This window comes from Lepidochelys kempii, chromosome 3 (genome assembly GCF_965140265.1).
Source record: "Lepidochelys kempii isolate rLepKem1 chromosome 3, rLepKem1.hap2, whole genome shotgun sequence".
In the NCBI taxonomy this organism is placed as follows: Eukaryota; Metazoa; Chordata; order Testudines; family Cheloniidae; genus Lepidochelys; species Lepidochelys kempii.
This window is the reverse complement of record NC_133258.1, coordinates 82,433,293-82,449,009: the sequence shown is the minus strand read 5'-3', so window position 1 is coordinate 82,449,009 and position 15,717 is coordinate 82,433,293. Positions and strand designations below refer to the sequence as shown.

The 15,717-nt window shown below is 44.7% G+C and overlaps 1 protein-coding gene across 1 annotated transcript in view; it reads left to right on the top strand.

Moving 5' to 3' along the window:
• The first annotated feature begins 3,939 nt into the window (after nucleotides 1-3,939).
• Nucleotides 3,940-15,717, top strand: part of SEC63 (SEC63 homolog, protein translocation regulator) — a 100,480-nt gene continuing 88,702 nt past the window's right edge. Inside the window, exon 1 of the mRNA XM_073336936.1 lies at nucleotides 3,940-4,191. Within this exon, the coding sequence (XP_073193037.1) occupies nucleotides 4,068-4,191 (124 nt within the window). The 5' untranslated portion in view covers nucleotides 3,940-4,067. The remainder of the gene's footprint in view (nucleotides 4,192-15,717) is intronic.

The window sequence follows — 15,717 nt, the reverse complement described above, 5'->3', positions numbered from 1 at the left end:
TCACCCAGGAGGCCAGGGACCACGTTGGGACTAGAACTCAGGGTCTCCAGAGTCCTAAGTTTTATCCACTAGCCCACACTGCCTCTTCTATATAACACAAGCAGTCTTGTCAACAACCAATGTTCAAAAATCACAAGCTGGGCTCTAAAATCATGAGACTGGCTTAAAAATAATGAGTTTAAAAATTATCTGGAGTTCTTTCTCCTACCCTCCCCCCCCCTTTCTGATTTCTGAGCCTTCTCCATTAGGGTAACATTGTCAGCCTTTTCTGCACAACTGTGAGGGTTACAAAGGTATTTTTTCCCCTTCAAACGAAAGCTGAGATTCTCATGTATTCAGTCCATGGTAATTATTGCAAGAATTGTCAACACTGGGTAGGGTGTGATAGAGAGGAATACCAGTCACAAAAGCCTGGAGTACCAGTAGCTTGAGAAGAAGGCCAGAAAAGAGAAGGGATGGAAAGGAATGTCACAAAGGTTGACAAAATCTAAGTGCAAAATTTTGCAGAATAGATGGGGATGATTACAAAGAATCACAGGAAAAGTAAAAAAGCCATCATTGTTTAATTTAATAAACTGCAGTGTGAGAACCCAGCCCTGGAGCAACTGAGCTGAGACGGCAAAAAAACCGAGGAGTACTTGTGGCACAAGTACTCTGACACAGACTAACACGGCTACCATTCTGAAACCTGAGCTGAGACTTTCGTCCTTCTCTGAACTGCCTCTCACTGCTGCTGTGACATTCTACCACAACATCCTCCAACCCTTTGTTTCTGGGGGCTAGTCTACACTGTCAATGCTAACGCTGCCGTGGCAGCGCTTTAACGTGGCTTGCGTGGTTGTGGCAAAGCACTCGGAGAGAGCTCTCCCAGCGCTCTAGAAAAACTATCTCCACGAGGGGCGCGGTTCCCAGCGCTGATGCACAGTCTACACTGGTGCTTTACAGTGCTGAAACTTGCTGCGCTCAGGGGGGTGTTTTTTCACACCCGTGAGCATGAAAGTTGCAGCGCTGTAAATTGCCAGTGTAGACAAGCCCTGAGATATCATGCCATATCAAGATTCTCCCTCATGCTGTGATATAAGCAGCTTCCTTTGTGATGTCACTCCTTTCCTGCTGCTAAAATGAAATGATAAATCCCTCCCCTTATGACATCACCCCTCTTGTCATCCCTAATTTGTGATGTCATCATTGCTCCTGTCAGCAGCAGGGCAGTGACACATGTCTTTACCAGAGGAGCTCGGTAGAGCAGTTTGTTCTTGAGGAATCTTCTAGGTTAGTCACATGTGAATGAGCAGTGTCATCAATTCAAACACTTAACAATGAGTCAAACTGCACATAATCATAAGATTTGGCTTAAATATTATGACAGCACCAACCCCTTTTATATTCTGTCCAACTTCAAGCCTTTAGGGGAAGCCTCCCATCCTCAATTTCAGCATGATCATTTTCAGGTTAAAAATTAAATGTTCAACACACAAACACAATCGTGAGCCTTTACCAACACCTCAGAGAACTATTTACCCTTCCCCATCTCTTCCTTGCTTCATTCAGTCTCCTGGCATGCATCCGATGAAGTGAGCTGTAGCTCACGAAAGCTTATGCTCAAATAAATGAGTTAGTCTCTAAGGTGCCACAAGTACTCCTTTTCTTTTTGTCCTTCTTACAGTTACTCTCTGTGCTCTTCTGGTCTCCTATTCCTCACCTGCCTCTGTATTTCCCCTCCCATCTCCCTTTGTGTTTCCATATACTTTCTTACATTCTCAGTCTTCCTCCTGCTTCCCACCTACCCTGCACAGTTCTTACAGTGGTGTGTAAAGTATAGACACTGCATGTCCCCCTAGCACAGGTATAAATAGCAGTGTAGATGGTGAGGCACTGTTCAGGCAAGTAAAGACATGCAGAACCTTAGGGTATGTACCCTACATGGCTCTCTACACACTCAAGTAGCATCTCCCATCTACACTGCCATTTTAATAGTATAGTGTTCTGCTGTTGGAGCTCTTCCCCGCTGCTTCCTCCTGCCAGACCCTTTCACATGTACCCTACATGCCACCACCAATGAGAGTGCAGCGTGGATGCAGCCATAGTCTCCAGCTCCCGAGTCAGAGAGTTGCCATCTTCTCTGGGAGTGATCTAGTCTCAGTCCCTATGGAAATGCTAAAAGACTATTCTGGCAAACGGAAACTAGGGACACAAGGATGGGGGCACTCCAGTCACAAATTGCTACCATTGTGAAATCTCTATTTTAAATTTAGACACAAATAAAGAGAGGTATTTTTGCAATTTGGAAATGCATTCTACAGAGTTAAACTTCTGGGCTATTATATATAAAATCCTGAATGAAAATATTATTTAGATAAAGATATAATAATAATAATTAATAATTTATTTAAAAATACCTCACTACTTCCTGCAAAGGGCATAGGTAGGGCCCTACCAAATTCAGGTCCATTTTGGTCAATTTCACAGTCATAGGATTTTAAAAATCATATTTTCAGCTATTTAAAAGTGAAATTTCATGATGTTGTAATTATAGGGGTCCTGACCCAAAAAGGAGTTGTTGGGGGTGGGGTGTCACAAGCTTATTGGGGGGGGTTGAGGTAATGCTATCTTTACTTCTGTGCTGCTGCTGGTGGCAGCAGTGCCTTCAGAGCTGGGCAGCTGGAAAGCAGCGGCTGCTTACCAGGAGTCTTGCTCTGAGGGCAGAGCCCTCATGGTATGGTATTGCCTCCCTTACTTCTGCACTGTTGCCTGCAGAGCTGGGCCCTCAGTCAAAAGCCACCCAGCTCTAAAGGCAGCGCAGAAGTAAGGCAGCACAGTATGATATTGCCACCCTTACTTCTGCGCTGCTGCTGGTGGGGCACTGCCTTCAGAGCTGGGTGCCTGGCCAATAGTAACTGCTCTCTGGCCACCTGGCTCTGAAGGCAGCGCAGAAGTGAGGGTGACAATACTGCAACGTCCCCGCAAATCCCTTCTGGGTGAGGTCCCCCAATTGAAGAAACGCTGATCTCCCCTGTGAAATCTGTATAGTGTAGGGTAAAAGCATACAAAAGACCACATTTCACAGGGGGAAACCAGATTTCATGGTCCGTAATGCGTTTTTCATGGCTACAAAATTTGGTAAGGCCCTAGGCATAGAGAAATAATGGGCTTTTGACTGAGGGCACCTTCCAGCTTCAGTGTCACTAGAGAGGAGAGACATTTTAACAAAGGAAAAACTTTGTGAGTTTGATTCCAGAAATCATGAAAAACATCCCCCTCCCCCCAAAACAAAAACACCGCGTGATCCATCCCGGGAACGGCAAGGCGGCAGGTAGGGGGAAGAAGAGCAGCCAGGACAGGGCAAGATCTTCTCCTGACTCACTAGCTGTCCTCGCTACCCACTAGCTGTGGCTGCAGAGCAGCTTGCTGGTAAGTCACAGTGGCCTGGCCTGGGCCTGTGCAGAACCCCAAACCTTGAGCCTAGCCAGCCCCAGCCCCGTGCACTGGGGCTCAGCCCAACACAGGCCACCAGCGCCTCCCGGCCCAACCACAGACCCCACCCTAGGCCAGGCCAGGCCAGAGCCAGAACTAGCTCCCCCTCGCGCCCCGGGCCGGCCAGAGACAGGCCCTCCCCCACACCTGGCCTCAGCCAATCAACAACGCGCCTTTTCGGCTCCCAGCTACAGACACGCTCCGCACGCGCACGCGTCCCTCGCTCCCTGTGGGCTTAGGGATCCAGTCACAGACGCGTCCCCTCCCGAACCCGCCCCCGAGGCTTGCGCGCGCCATACAGCCTTTCTCCCTTCTTCAACAGGCCTCCTAGCCAAGCCATTATTCCACGCGCGCGCCCTCCCCCCTTACGATGTCACAGCGGGCGGGGGAAGTGGATCAGCCAATCCAGGCGCAGCGTCTGACGTCACAATGGCTATGGTGGCTGCACAGTGACACGTCTTGCTGTGGTGCTGGAGCGGGGCGGGGCGGCCTTCATTCTCGCCGGATCCCGGCTCGGCTCGCGTGAGCCAGCGCGGTGCGGGCCGGCCGTGCGTGCCCCGGCGGCGGGGGGAGGGCGGCGTGGATGAGCGGCCATGGCGGGGCAGCAGTTCCAGTACGACGACAGCGGCAACACCTTCTTCTACTTCCTCACCAGCTTCGTGGGGCTCATCGTCATCCCCGCCACCTACTACCTGTGGCCCCGGGACCAGCACGCCGGTGAGCCGCCCCCCGCCGGGCCTGCCCGCCGGCCTCTGCCCGCCGCTCTGCCCGGGCTGGGGGAGGGATCCCAGGTGCCCCGCGCCCCCGTCGGGGAATCGGGGGGTGGGGGGGGAGATGGAGCGGACCTTTCCCGGGGCGGGGTGGTGGTGAGCGAGTCGGGGCGAGCGCGAAACCCCTTCCCCGCTGGGTGCTTTGCGGCTGGGCAGACCCCTGCCCGTGGCCCCGTCCCTGCCGTGCCGTGTTGGGGGGCGGCGCGGGGCGGCCTCGTGCCCCGGAACCGAAGCGTCGGGGGCTGCTGAACCCTTGTCCGAGACTTTCCCTGAGAACCGTTAGTGGCTGGAGTCGGTTGGGTGTCATGTAAGGAAGCAAAAACTCCAGCGCTTCAAACCGTCTGTCCGAGAACTCCGGCTCTGCGCTGCTCAGCGGCCGCGCGCTTGCGAAATCCTCCGTTCGCTGCTTTCCTGGAGCCTTTCCGGGCTGCTGACCTGACTTCGTAACGCAAAATACTCGTGGGGGGTGGGCGGCGAGGTGCAGCAAGGAGACAGCCCTCTCCTGCTGCATTTACGCCTCATGGAGTGAAAAGGGCACAAGCACAGAGTTTTGTGTCCCCCCCCCTTTGCAGGTGACCTTTAAATGTCCCAGGTGGATAGGACTTTCTCTGCATCCTTTGGGAGGCTGCTCTTCCACAGCCTAATAGATGTGTGTGGTTCCCTTGAGTCCCTTGTCTGTTTTTATAGAGCTATTCCCCTGTTGTTCTCCATCCTTAGCAGGAGAGAGCAGTTCAGGATTTTGCATTCTGACAGTATGAGCTGTAGAAAAATAGGGTGTTTTTGACTGTGAGATAAGGAAATCAGAATGAGAGAAAGAGTATTGAATTTCCCTAGCCCTTTGTACAGTTGCTGTATATGAGATAAGATATAATAGGTAATACTCACATAATACAAATAGGTGACGTTACTGGTCTTTTATCATGAATGTTTGTGTGTCTTGTTGCAGGAAAATTGGGGATTTACTGTATCTGTTTAGTGTTGGAAATAAATTAAAGCCATGTGTTTTTTTAACAGTATTTTAAATTATTCTTTTTTTTTTCCAATTAAAGGGAAGCCTTACTGATGAAAGGAATGCTGAACAAATAAGCCTCTGCTCCTAAGGGCATGTCTGTACTGCAAAGTGAAGGCATGATTCTAGCACAAGCAAGTATGCCAGTGTTAAAATAGCAGTGTAGATGAGTTTCAGAGGAACAGCCGTGTTAGTCTGTATTCGCAAAAAGAAAAGGAGTACTTGTGGCACCTTAGAGACTAACCAATTTATTTGAGCATGAGCTTTCGTGAGCTACAGCTCACTTCATCAGATGTTTACCGTGGAAACTGCAGCAGACTTTATATACACACAGAAATCATGAAACAATACAGCTCACTTCATCAGATGTTTACCGTGGAAACTGCAGCAGACTTTATATACACACAGAAATCATGAAACAATGATTGTTTCATGATTTCTGTGTGTATATAAAGTCTGCTGCAGTTTCCACGGTAAACATCTGATGAAGTGAGCTGTAGCTCACGAAAGCTCATGCTCAAATAAATTGGTTAGTCTCTAAGGTGCCACAAGTACTCCTTTTCTTTCAGTGTAGATGAGGTGCCACAAGGCTTCAGCATGGAGGAGCAACCAGAGAACAAACCCTCTAGGGAGTCTGGGTACATACTCTGGTTGCTAGCCTGTGCTGAAGCCCACTGTGTCTACATTAAAAAGAAAAGGAGTACTTGTGGCACCTTAGAGACTAACAAATTTATTTGAGCATAAGCTTTTTGTGAGCTACAGCTCACTTCATCGGATGCATACAGTGTAAAATATAGTGGGGAGATTTCATATATACAGAGAACATGAAACAATGGGTGTTACCATACAGACTGTAACAAGAGTGATCAGGAAAGGTGAGATATTACCAGCAGGAGAGCTGGAGGGTGGGGGGAATGGACCTTTTGTAGTGATAATCAAGGTGGGCCATTTCCAGCAGTTATACTGTTCTTGTAAACTGCTGGAAATGGCCCACCTTGATTATCACTACAAAAGGTCCATTTTCCTACTCCCCCCTCCTGCTGGTAATAGCTCATCTTTCCTGATCACTCTTGTTACAGTCTGTGTGGTAACACCCATTGTTTCATGTTCTCTGTGTATATGAAATCTCCCCACTATATTTTCCACTGTAAGCATCCGATGAAGTGAGCTGTAGCTCACAAAAGCTTATGCTCAAATAAATTTTAGTCTCTAAGGTGCCACAAGTACTCTTCTTTTTATGGATACAGACTAACACAGCTGCTACTCTGAAACCTGTCATGTCTACATTGTCATTGTTACCCATGCTAGCTAGATTAAAATTAATACGGGTATGCTACCTGTACTATAGTCATACCTTCATTTGCATTGTAGACATACCCTAACTCTTGTTTACCTCTGGCTAGTAGAAAGATGAAGGTGGGAGGATTTGCAAGCAATATCTGTCTTGATGACAAGCCTAGGGCCTTTACCAGCCTCAGTTGTTAAGGAGGATGCTGTCTGTAGAACCCATTTAAAGGATTCATCTTTTGTCTTTGGCTAGTAGGTGTTCTATTTATCTTGCTGCTGGAAGGGAGAAGGAGCTGTCTCTTTTGACTGTTGTTGCAACAAGTGATGTATGAGGGAGAGAAGATGTCTCTTTACTGTATTCATCCCTAAGCCTCAGCTGTGGCTTTTATTTTGAGTCCTTCTCAAGTTTGATTAGATCCAGTACCTGGGTCTCTTCTTTTTTTTTCCAAACAGCAGTTGCATGAAACTGACATGATTGTTGGTGAATTTCTCAGTTACTCTTCAGAACATTGTGGGCAGCTGCCATACTGTCACCCTTATTTATGTTACTCTGCTGCAGCTTGGCAAAGCTATATAAGCAGCAGCAGAAGCACTGGAAATGTCTGCTGACTCAGAAAGACAACATTGCACAACCAGCATGGCTAGGAACTGACTCTTTCTCAAAATGAGAGCTTCAGTTCTTCAGAAATCAATGCCTTAAGCTTCCCACTGGTGAGTGAATTTCTCAGGCCCTTGTCAGTTGAACTGTAGGCTGGATCTACACAAGAATTGTCAAACATAGTTGAGTGTCAAGCACTGCTTCTCACTGATTTCCCCTTAGCTGGCATTGTGGGGAGAGCCTGCTGCTTTCAACATCTATTTTTTTGACAAAACAATATTGGGAGTAATTGATCGCATATTGTTAAAAGAGGTGGTAAACTCAGTTGACCCTTCTCCACACTAATAGGACAACAGCACTCCATACTGGTTATTTGGAGAGGGAGGGAATGGAGGAATGGTGTTTGGTAATGTCCAAGTGCAGTTGAAAATTCCTGTGTGTAGATACACTCCTAGTCTGTGTAAGTGACTTGGTAGTGATTAAGTAATGAACTCCAAATCATGTCATAGTTTGTGTTCTACATAAGCCAAAAAGTTCTTGTGGCTAAGAAAAAAGCCAGTTGGAGTACTGTACAAATAGTAGTCCACCAGTTTTTCTATGCATTTTTTTTTTTTTTGCTTCATTGTATACTTTCAGTTGTTAAGGGTATTGTGCTTGTTTAAAGTTAGTGTGCTGAATGCACTGATTCTGCCACATTTCTAGTGCACACATCTGTATGTCAAAAAGACTAGTGTTCCTCAGATAGCTTTGTGTCTGAATGTTTGCATGTGACAACTTGAATTGGTGTCAACTACATGTAACCTGTAAACTATAATAATGTTGGACTTTAAGAATAAATTATCGTGTAGACTTGCTTTTCATCATCATGTGGTTTTAAAATAAAGTGCTGATTGCTTAACCTTGGCTCTTCACTCTTAAAACCAGAGTGACAATCCATTTTAGTTTTCAGTACAATATGCAGAAGGCTGAGCTAAGGAGTATGCTTTAAGAAGATAAAGTAAAAACTCATTTCCACTGCAGTCTATCACGGAGTCCCTTATAAGCACCTAGACTTTAACATCTGTATCAGCATCTGTGTCCCCTCTGTAGAGGAATATTTTCCATAACAAATAAACTTAAGGCATTTTAGTAAATGTTTGTAGAATGAGATGAAAACACACATTCCTTTTTGTTACAGTGTGAACGCAAGAATAGAATGACATAGGGCCCAAGCCATTGTTATTGTTCTGCCTACCCATTTAGAAAAACATTTAAAACAATGTGAATCAAGTGCAAGTGGTTAAAATTGCTATGAAATAGTGTTTCTGCAATTTCTAATGAGCGGTGTACAGATATTTGAAAGGCCACTCAGAGTATTATTGGCATGAAAGTGACTTGTCCCTCTCTTAAATTAAACACAAGATAAAGTGATAATTTGAGATGCTTTTATTTTATATATTTATAAACCTAAATGAAGAGGATACATCCTGACCAACATCAAGAGTTTACTACCTTTTATGCCTTGAGGTGTGCACAGGAACCAGTAGATATACAAGAATAGAATTAATACAGTATCTCATCAGCTTCCTGTTAAATCTTGCTTTAATTTAAGATTTTAGTTCTTATTGCTTTATAGATTCTGTGATGGTTAGACTATTCCAGTCTCTGACCTCACCAAGAGCAAGTGTGGGTTTCCAAGACATTTTGGAAAAAGCCCTGTGAAATACAATTACAACCAACACTGGGGAAGGCAGTTATTTCTGTTTATATTACTTTCATTGCTCTGGTAGTCTCAGCTAAAATGAAAGGACAGTGTATCAGAAAACAACTAAACATGCAGGTAACTGGTTTGAAGGAATGATACTATAAAAGAGGCACTCTTCTTGCTTATTGTGATGTTCCCGAGGCTGTTTTAAAGGGTAAACTATCTGGTTTTGTATTTAATTCCTTGCCTTCAACTTGTATTTTATAATAGGCAAATGCATCTTTTTTGTTAAACATACTGGGTTATCTGTTCTTGGGCATCCAGCAAGAGAACTGTGGCAGAAATTACTTTTAAGATTGTTGTGAACAAAGGTCAACAAGAAAATAAATTACTCCAAGTAGTCGTAATGGTATCAAAAGTGATCTATAAAATAAGGAGGTAACTACAAATTTGAGTGTAGTGCAACTCCCGAAAACTCTGAAAGCCAATTTTAATCAACTTTTCCACCTATCTTTTTACAGGCAAGTATAAAGATAGAACCAAAAGAGCTTGAAGGGATGGATAAACATCCCTCAAAGTCCATTGATATTACTGGATTTATTCTCAAACAGTTTGGTTGCAGGGTTAGATAGGAGTTAAGTCTCAAAATCCAGGAAGGAGGTAAAGAGCAAGAGGTGAATAAACCTAGTTGTTGACTAGTATACTGGCTGTCCCACAATGCTGACGTGTCTCTTACTGAAGTGATGTAAGACTGACAGTGCTCACCTAGGTATCAAAGTGAAACACAACATGATTATATAGACTGTTAGAGAACAGGTAGGCAGATGTTTGTATGCTCTGGTTTGTGATATTAGAGCCTGCTATCAATGCAATTTTAAACTTGGTTAGAGTGCCATAAGCATACATAGCTAAGGCTTAGAGTCTGTGGAGCTCACAGAAGTCACAGATTCCGTGGCTTTCTGAGACCTCCATGACTTCTGTAGCTGCAGCAGCCGGTGTGGCTGATCCCAAGACTACCTGAGTGGTTGGCCCTGGGGGCTGGCCAAGCAGCAGTGGCCCGGTGTGGCTGGCCCCGCCCGGGGGCTGGCCTGGAGGCCTTTGGAGTAGTGGTCCTGGGGGGCCTTGGTGCAGCAGGTGGCCGGGGACAGTCAGCTCCTGCTGTTGGAGAAGGGGCCAGTGGTCAGGCCCCCCCCCCTCCCACCCGCCCGCTCAAGCAGTGGGGCTCCAGGAGCAGCTAAGATTTAGTCAGAAGTATTTATAGTAAAAGTATGAATGGGTCACGGCTGTGAATTTTTGTTTATTGCCTGTGACCTGTCCATGACTTACTGAAGATACCCATGGCTAAATCTTAGCACATCACAAAAATGTATAAGGTTATGTGGAAAGAATAAGGTCTCTGTTCTGAAGCTTAGAGGCTAACTTGGACAAAACAATACATGGGACAACAGTTCAAGTGCCTGGAAACATTGTACCCTCTCCAGTGGAGAGATGAATGTAAGCAGAAGAGAGACTTGAAGGAGGAGAAAACATAGTACATGAGAGAAGGGAGTCTGTCAGTCATAGGGGATGTCTGTTGCTGATCAGAGTGGAAGAACTGAAGTTGATCTGTAATTGCTTATTTCTTTTCCAGTTAAAAATCAATATAAATGTACTTGCATAAATTGGATAATGAATGTACAGCTGGACAACTTTGTCATAGAATTCCTTGCAAAGTGTTTTAGATACATCCACATATGAACAGTTTATGGACATATGTGCACTCGCTTATTTTTATGAATTTGTTCCTCAGTCAAATGTAGTCACAAAGTTTTCCTCAAGAGCCAGAGTGAATTGAATCACTAGTGAAACCAACATCTATAGATATTTTTAGGGTATGAAATATGTATTAAACCTTTCACAGTGCTGTTATATGCATGAAAAAAAAAAATAAACCCAACCACCTCTTGTGATCTAGCTCCATGTTTGAACTGGGACATAATAGTCCATTTCTTCTGGTTGCGATACTGCAAAATGGTGGATTTTGGGGGCATTTCAGTGATGTGTAGCTAGGGGAACATAAAAAGACAATAGATTCTTCTCAGAAGGGCCTCTAAATACTCCCAGTTGTTTGTTGCACCACCTTGTGTTGCTGAGGTTCCCAACCTAGTGGAAAGCCGCACCCTCCTTTGACAGTGCCGCCATAAGAGCTCCTAATGTCTGGTGTCAAGAGACGGCAGAGGTTATAAAAGTGCACAGAAAGTGCCACTGCTTCGGCTTCTTCCATTGGTCCCAGCCCAAAAATTGAAATATGCAGAGTTTCTTTGAGTGTTGTTAGGTTACTTACCAGTAACTTTCTTTATATAGCATTTTTTTCTGTAGGTCTCAAAGCACTAGTGAAGTAGATGAGTATTATCCCCTTAGTGATGTGGAACTGAGGCGCACAAGGTTAAGGTTAAAATCTTATTCAAGACCATACTGTAAATTAGCGGTGGAGAAAAAAACTTGGATCTAATTCCTCGATCTGTGCCCCATCCACTAGACCGTGTTGCTTCCAAATAAACAGATGAATGCCATCTTTATTTTACCACCCTCATTTATGTGTCTCTGTGCATAAGTGTTGGATGGGGACAAACAGGAGCAGAAAATGGGGACACCTGCTATCAGGAATTCAGGAAACTTAGATTTTGCAAGTTTTACATATTTTTTGTTAATCCACTGGTGAAAAATGGCTCATAGCACTGATAGTTCAGGGGCTACCAACATCAAAAATTTTAAATAAAACTGTTAGTTCTTATTAGAAAAAGTGTATACATTGCTCTGTCTTCATGTGGAAAACCTGCATTAAATTCCCTGATCTGATCTTGTGCTCCCATTTGAGAAGAGCTGCAGAGAAAACACTGTGTCCCGGGGTTCTCACAACAAAAACTTTGGTGGCCTCAGAGTGTGGCCACCAACTCTTGCTGGTGGCTGCTCTGATGCTTTTTCCTAAAATACGTTAGGAAAAACAAATAAATATGCACATATACATGTCCAAATCAGTATAATTTATTTATGTAGGGCTTTATGCAGACTCAATCATAAAAATAATGTACAGTTGTCTGTATTCTTTACTGGACCTAAACAGAATAGAAACACAAGGTGCTCCCCGCCACGCCCCTGCCCTCAATCACCACTGAGGAGGCTGTGGCCACAAGAAAAGCCTGTGGTGGCTGCATTTGAGAAATGCTGGTCTAGGAAGTGCTTTATGTTGCTCAGTACTGAGCAGGTGATTGGGATTTGCCAGTCTGATGTACATAATGTTTTTGTGAGTATGTTTACACTACAGCCTCCGGTTTTAAAATACCGGGCATGCGCCCACACAGAAAGGGGAGCATGCATGAGCACTGCATCAGGAAAGCATGTATGGGAGCACTGGCCACATCTATGTACGTGCATTAGTATCTGTCTGCAGACCAATCCTGATCCTGGTGCAGTTCAGTGGCACTCTGAGCAACCTGGTTACTTGGAGGGGCTCTTGGGCACAGGATAGAGCTGCTTTCTGCTACAGTTGTACTTCACCTTTCTTGTCCCACCCCCTTTCAAGGAGGTTGGCCTATGCCACTGCTATTATCTTATTCTCCACAGTCCCACAAAGGGGTGTGGGGTGGAGGGGTCACTTACCTTTGTTTTCCTGGCACGTAGCCTCTTCTGCTTTTCCCATGTCCTGCAAAAGAGCTTAAAGCAGCCAGGGTTCTATCTGAGCCTGTGGAAGGTTCTGAATGGTGAAGATGAAGGGGACCCATGGACTGCCCCATGAATTACTTCCAGGCACCCTTGAAGTGTCCAGAGTTGAAAGGGGGCTGTGCCAGTCTTCCTCCCCAAGTTGTGTAAGAGTCTGGGAAAAGACACTTACCTGTCCCCAAACTCAGATTGGCTTTGCCGCTCCTCCTGTTAACCACCTTTTTGTCAAGGCCTGTAGAAGAATGTGGTGGTGTGCTTCCTCAGGGCATTGCACAAGCCATGAAATTCTAGTGTGCCAGACCGCAAAATGGACTAAATGTGCTGTGCTGTCAAAGGCACAAAGCAAACTGAAAACTAGAGGTTTTTTGTTTATTTCAGGTGTTGTAATGTTTTCTATTTGTAAGAGTAGGTTAAAATATGACTTATTTAGAACATTTTAAGTTTCTGTAGAAGAAATGCATGTTCAAGAGTAGGTTTTAAATTCTTGTCTCAGTGTGGGTTGGCAGACGCTAATGTCAAATGAAGGAGATGCATAGTGCGTAGAGGAGCAAAATGGCTTATTGCATTATGAGGACCACCCCCTGACCTATGTTAGAAACCATTTCAGTATCAGCCACTTGTCACTATCTCTCGATGGAAGGTAGAAACTTCTGAGCACAAAGCAGAGAGATCAGATCCTCAGAAAGGGGGTCTGCAAGCAAAACTTCCATTGTAAATTTCAAGAAGTCTATGCTGCTTGAATCTCTCTGAAGTAACTTAAAATGGCATTACTACATTAATAGCTCCTTTTAACACAAAGTATAGCTCATGCAGTTATCACAAATAAGTATTCAGTGAGGATCAGAGCTAATAAAGTGAAAACTGAGGCTTATGGTGGAATTTAAAAATGGATGATTTGGAGGGATAAAGGGAGAGTTCTAGACAGATGGGGGGGGAGGGTCACATAGCTGAAAATGATCATTCTTCCCACCTCTTCTTCCAAAAATTGACACCTCATGCTAAGAGTTGCACAAAATTAGCACTTTTAATTAGTGTCTACAGCTTTTCCTTCAGAGGCTTTAAAGCTTAACTACTTTAAATTTGCCTGCTGAAAAGGGATTCTTTTAATTCTTACATGTATATTAGGAGTAGTTCTTGAAGATAGGGTGATACTTTCAGTCCTGCTAAAACATAAAAGGATTTGTGTGCCTGCACTACCAGTTAAGCATTTATTCATTTGAAGATTGGTGCTAAGGAAGAATGCTGTAATGAAATTATCTCCTTTATTTAAAACTTCCTTTGCACAGAAAATTACTCATCGCAGTGTTTTATAATCTAATAAACATCTGATGGGCATGAGAATTCAATCTTAAAATAAAAAAAATACTGAGGGCTTGTCTACACTTGCAAGGTTTGTTGCCAAAAAAGGCTTTTGGCGATAAAAATGGCTTTTGGCGACAAAACAGTGATAGCGTACACACTGCAAGGTACTGTATGCAGCTGCTCTGTGAATGCACAAAGCACTGATAAGTTGCTGCTGTCCATATCACACTTGGGTGCCTGCGATTCATCCTCTGCTAACTTTGTGAGTAACTCTGCGAGTAACTGTGCTGTCATGCGTGTTGTCCTCATGACAGCTAACAGCACATAAGAGAGAAGTGCGGGATCCATCCTCTATCACCGCAGATGCTGGCGTGCGCTACAAAAGAATGACAGTTGGAAAAACGGCGCAAAAGAAAGCCAGAAACCATTGGAGGGGTGGCAGACAGAGTGGTTCATGACGGTACATTTTGCACATCCCAGGATGCGCTGTGCTCTGTTGCCGTATTCCCACAATGCCTAGTGATGGATATTGTTGCCAGGCACTGTGGGATACATACCCAGAGTCCATTGCTCTCACTGTCGACAAATGTGGACGCGATCTGTTGACCGTGGGAGCAAATGTAGACACACTTTGGCGACTTTGCTTTTGTCAGGTTTTTTTTTCCCTTGTCAACATTAGTTTCATTGACAAAACTTGCCAGTGTAGACCAACCCTGAATCTGGTTGGTTCAAGTATTCAAAACTAGGTGAAGTAATCAGTAGTGTGGAAGAAGAGATATTTAGACTTAAGTACATGATGTGGCATTTTGACATGATCATGACCAATAAGAACTCCTCTTACATAAAATGAAGAATTTGAAGGAGGCATAAATGTACTGCCTGGAGAAGGAACTGATGCATTCAGACTTCCGTTGTGGCCTTGTGCAAATTGTTAGAGCTCTGGCTTGAGTCCCCCAAGTGGACTATCACGAGTATTGTATTGGATCCAACTTTTGGGTCCCATATACTTCCAAACCAACTAGGTTTGAGCAGCATCCAGACATTCTCTAGTCCTGGCCACCCAGGCACACTCTCAGGGTGCAGACTCCCTGTCTGGCATCCCTCATTTGGCTGCAGAACCCATCATGAACACAGGGCCCTGAGGCCAGTGTTGATACTCCTAAGCCTCCCCAGTAGCTAATGCATGCTCTCTCATCCCTACAAGCATTCTGGTTTATAGTTCGGTCTTTTGGGGACCATGTGACAATTTTAAAGCAAGGAACTCAGACTTTTTAAAGAAAGGAACCTGTGGGTTTCTGGGCATAGAGGATTCCTAGAATCATAGAATATCAGGGTTGGAAGGGACCTCAGGAGGTCATCTAGTCCAACCCCCTGCTCAAAGCAGGACCAATCCCCAAATTTTTGCCCCAATCCCCAAATGGCCCCCTCAAGGATTGAACTCACAACCCTGGGTTTAGCAGGCCAAGGCTCAAACCACTGAGCTATCCCTCCCCCCAGAGTTAATGGTTCTGTCAGAAGGCAGTGCTGTTTGTTTGTATTTATGTATTACTGTAGTGCCGAGGGGCCCTAGACAGGGACCAGGACCCTGTTGTGCCAGGCACTTTTCAGACACAGAACACCAACAGAGTAGAACTATTCATTGTTGATTCAATGTTCCTTGGTGGCCTTGTCTTGTCTTTCCAGCATATTACCTTGCTACATGTCAGTTTACTACTACCAGATTATGATTTAATTCACTATCATTGTTATTTGTACAAATAGCATAAAACCAAATGGAATTCGTGACTGGACACAGACATATTCCCCAAACTGTCACACAAGTCACTTACTTTGTTTCCCCATAGGAAAATTGAGGAGAATACCTAGATCTCTCCATATCACAATCACAGTATTC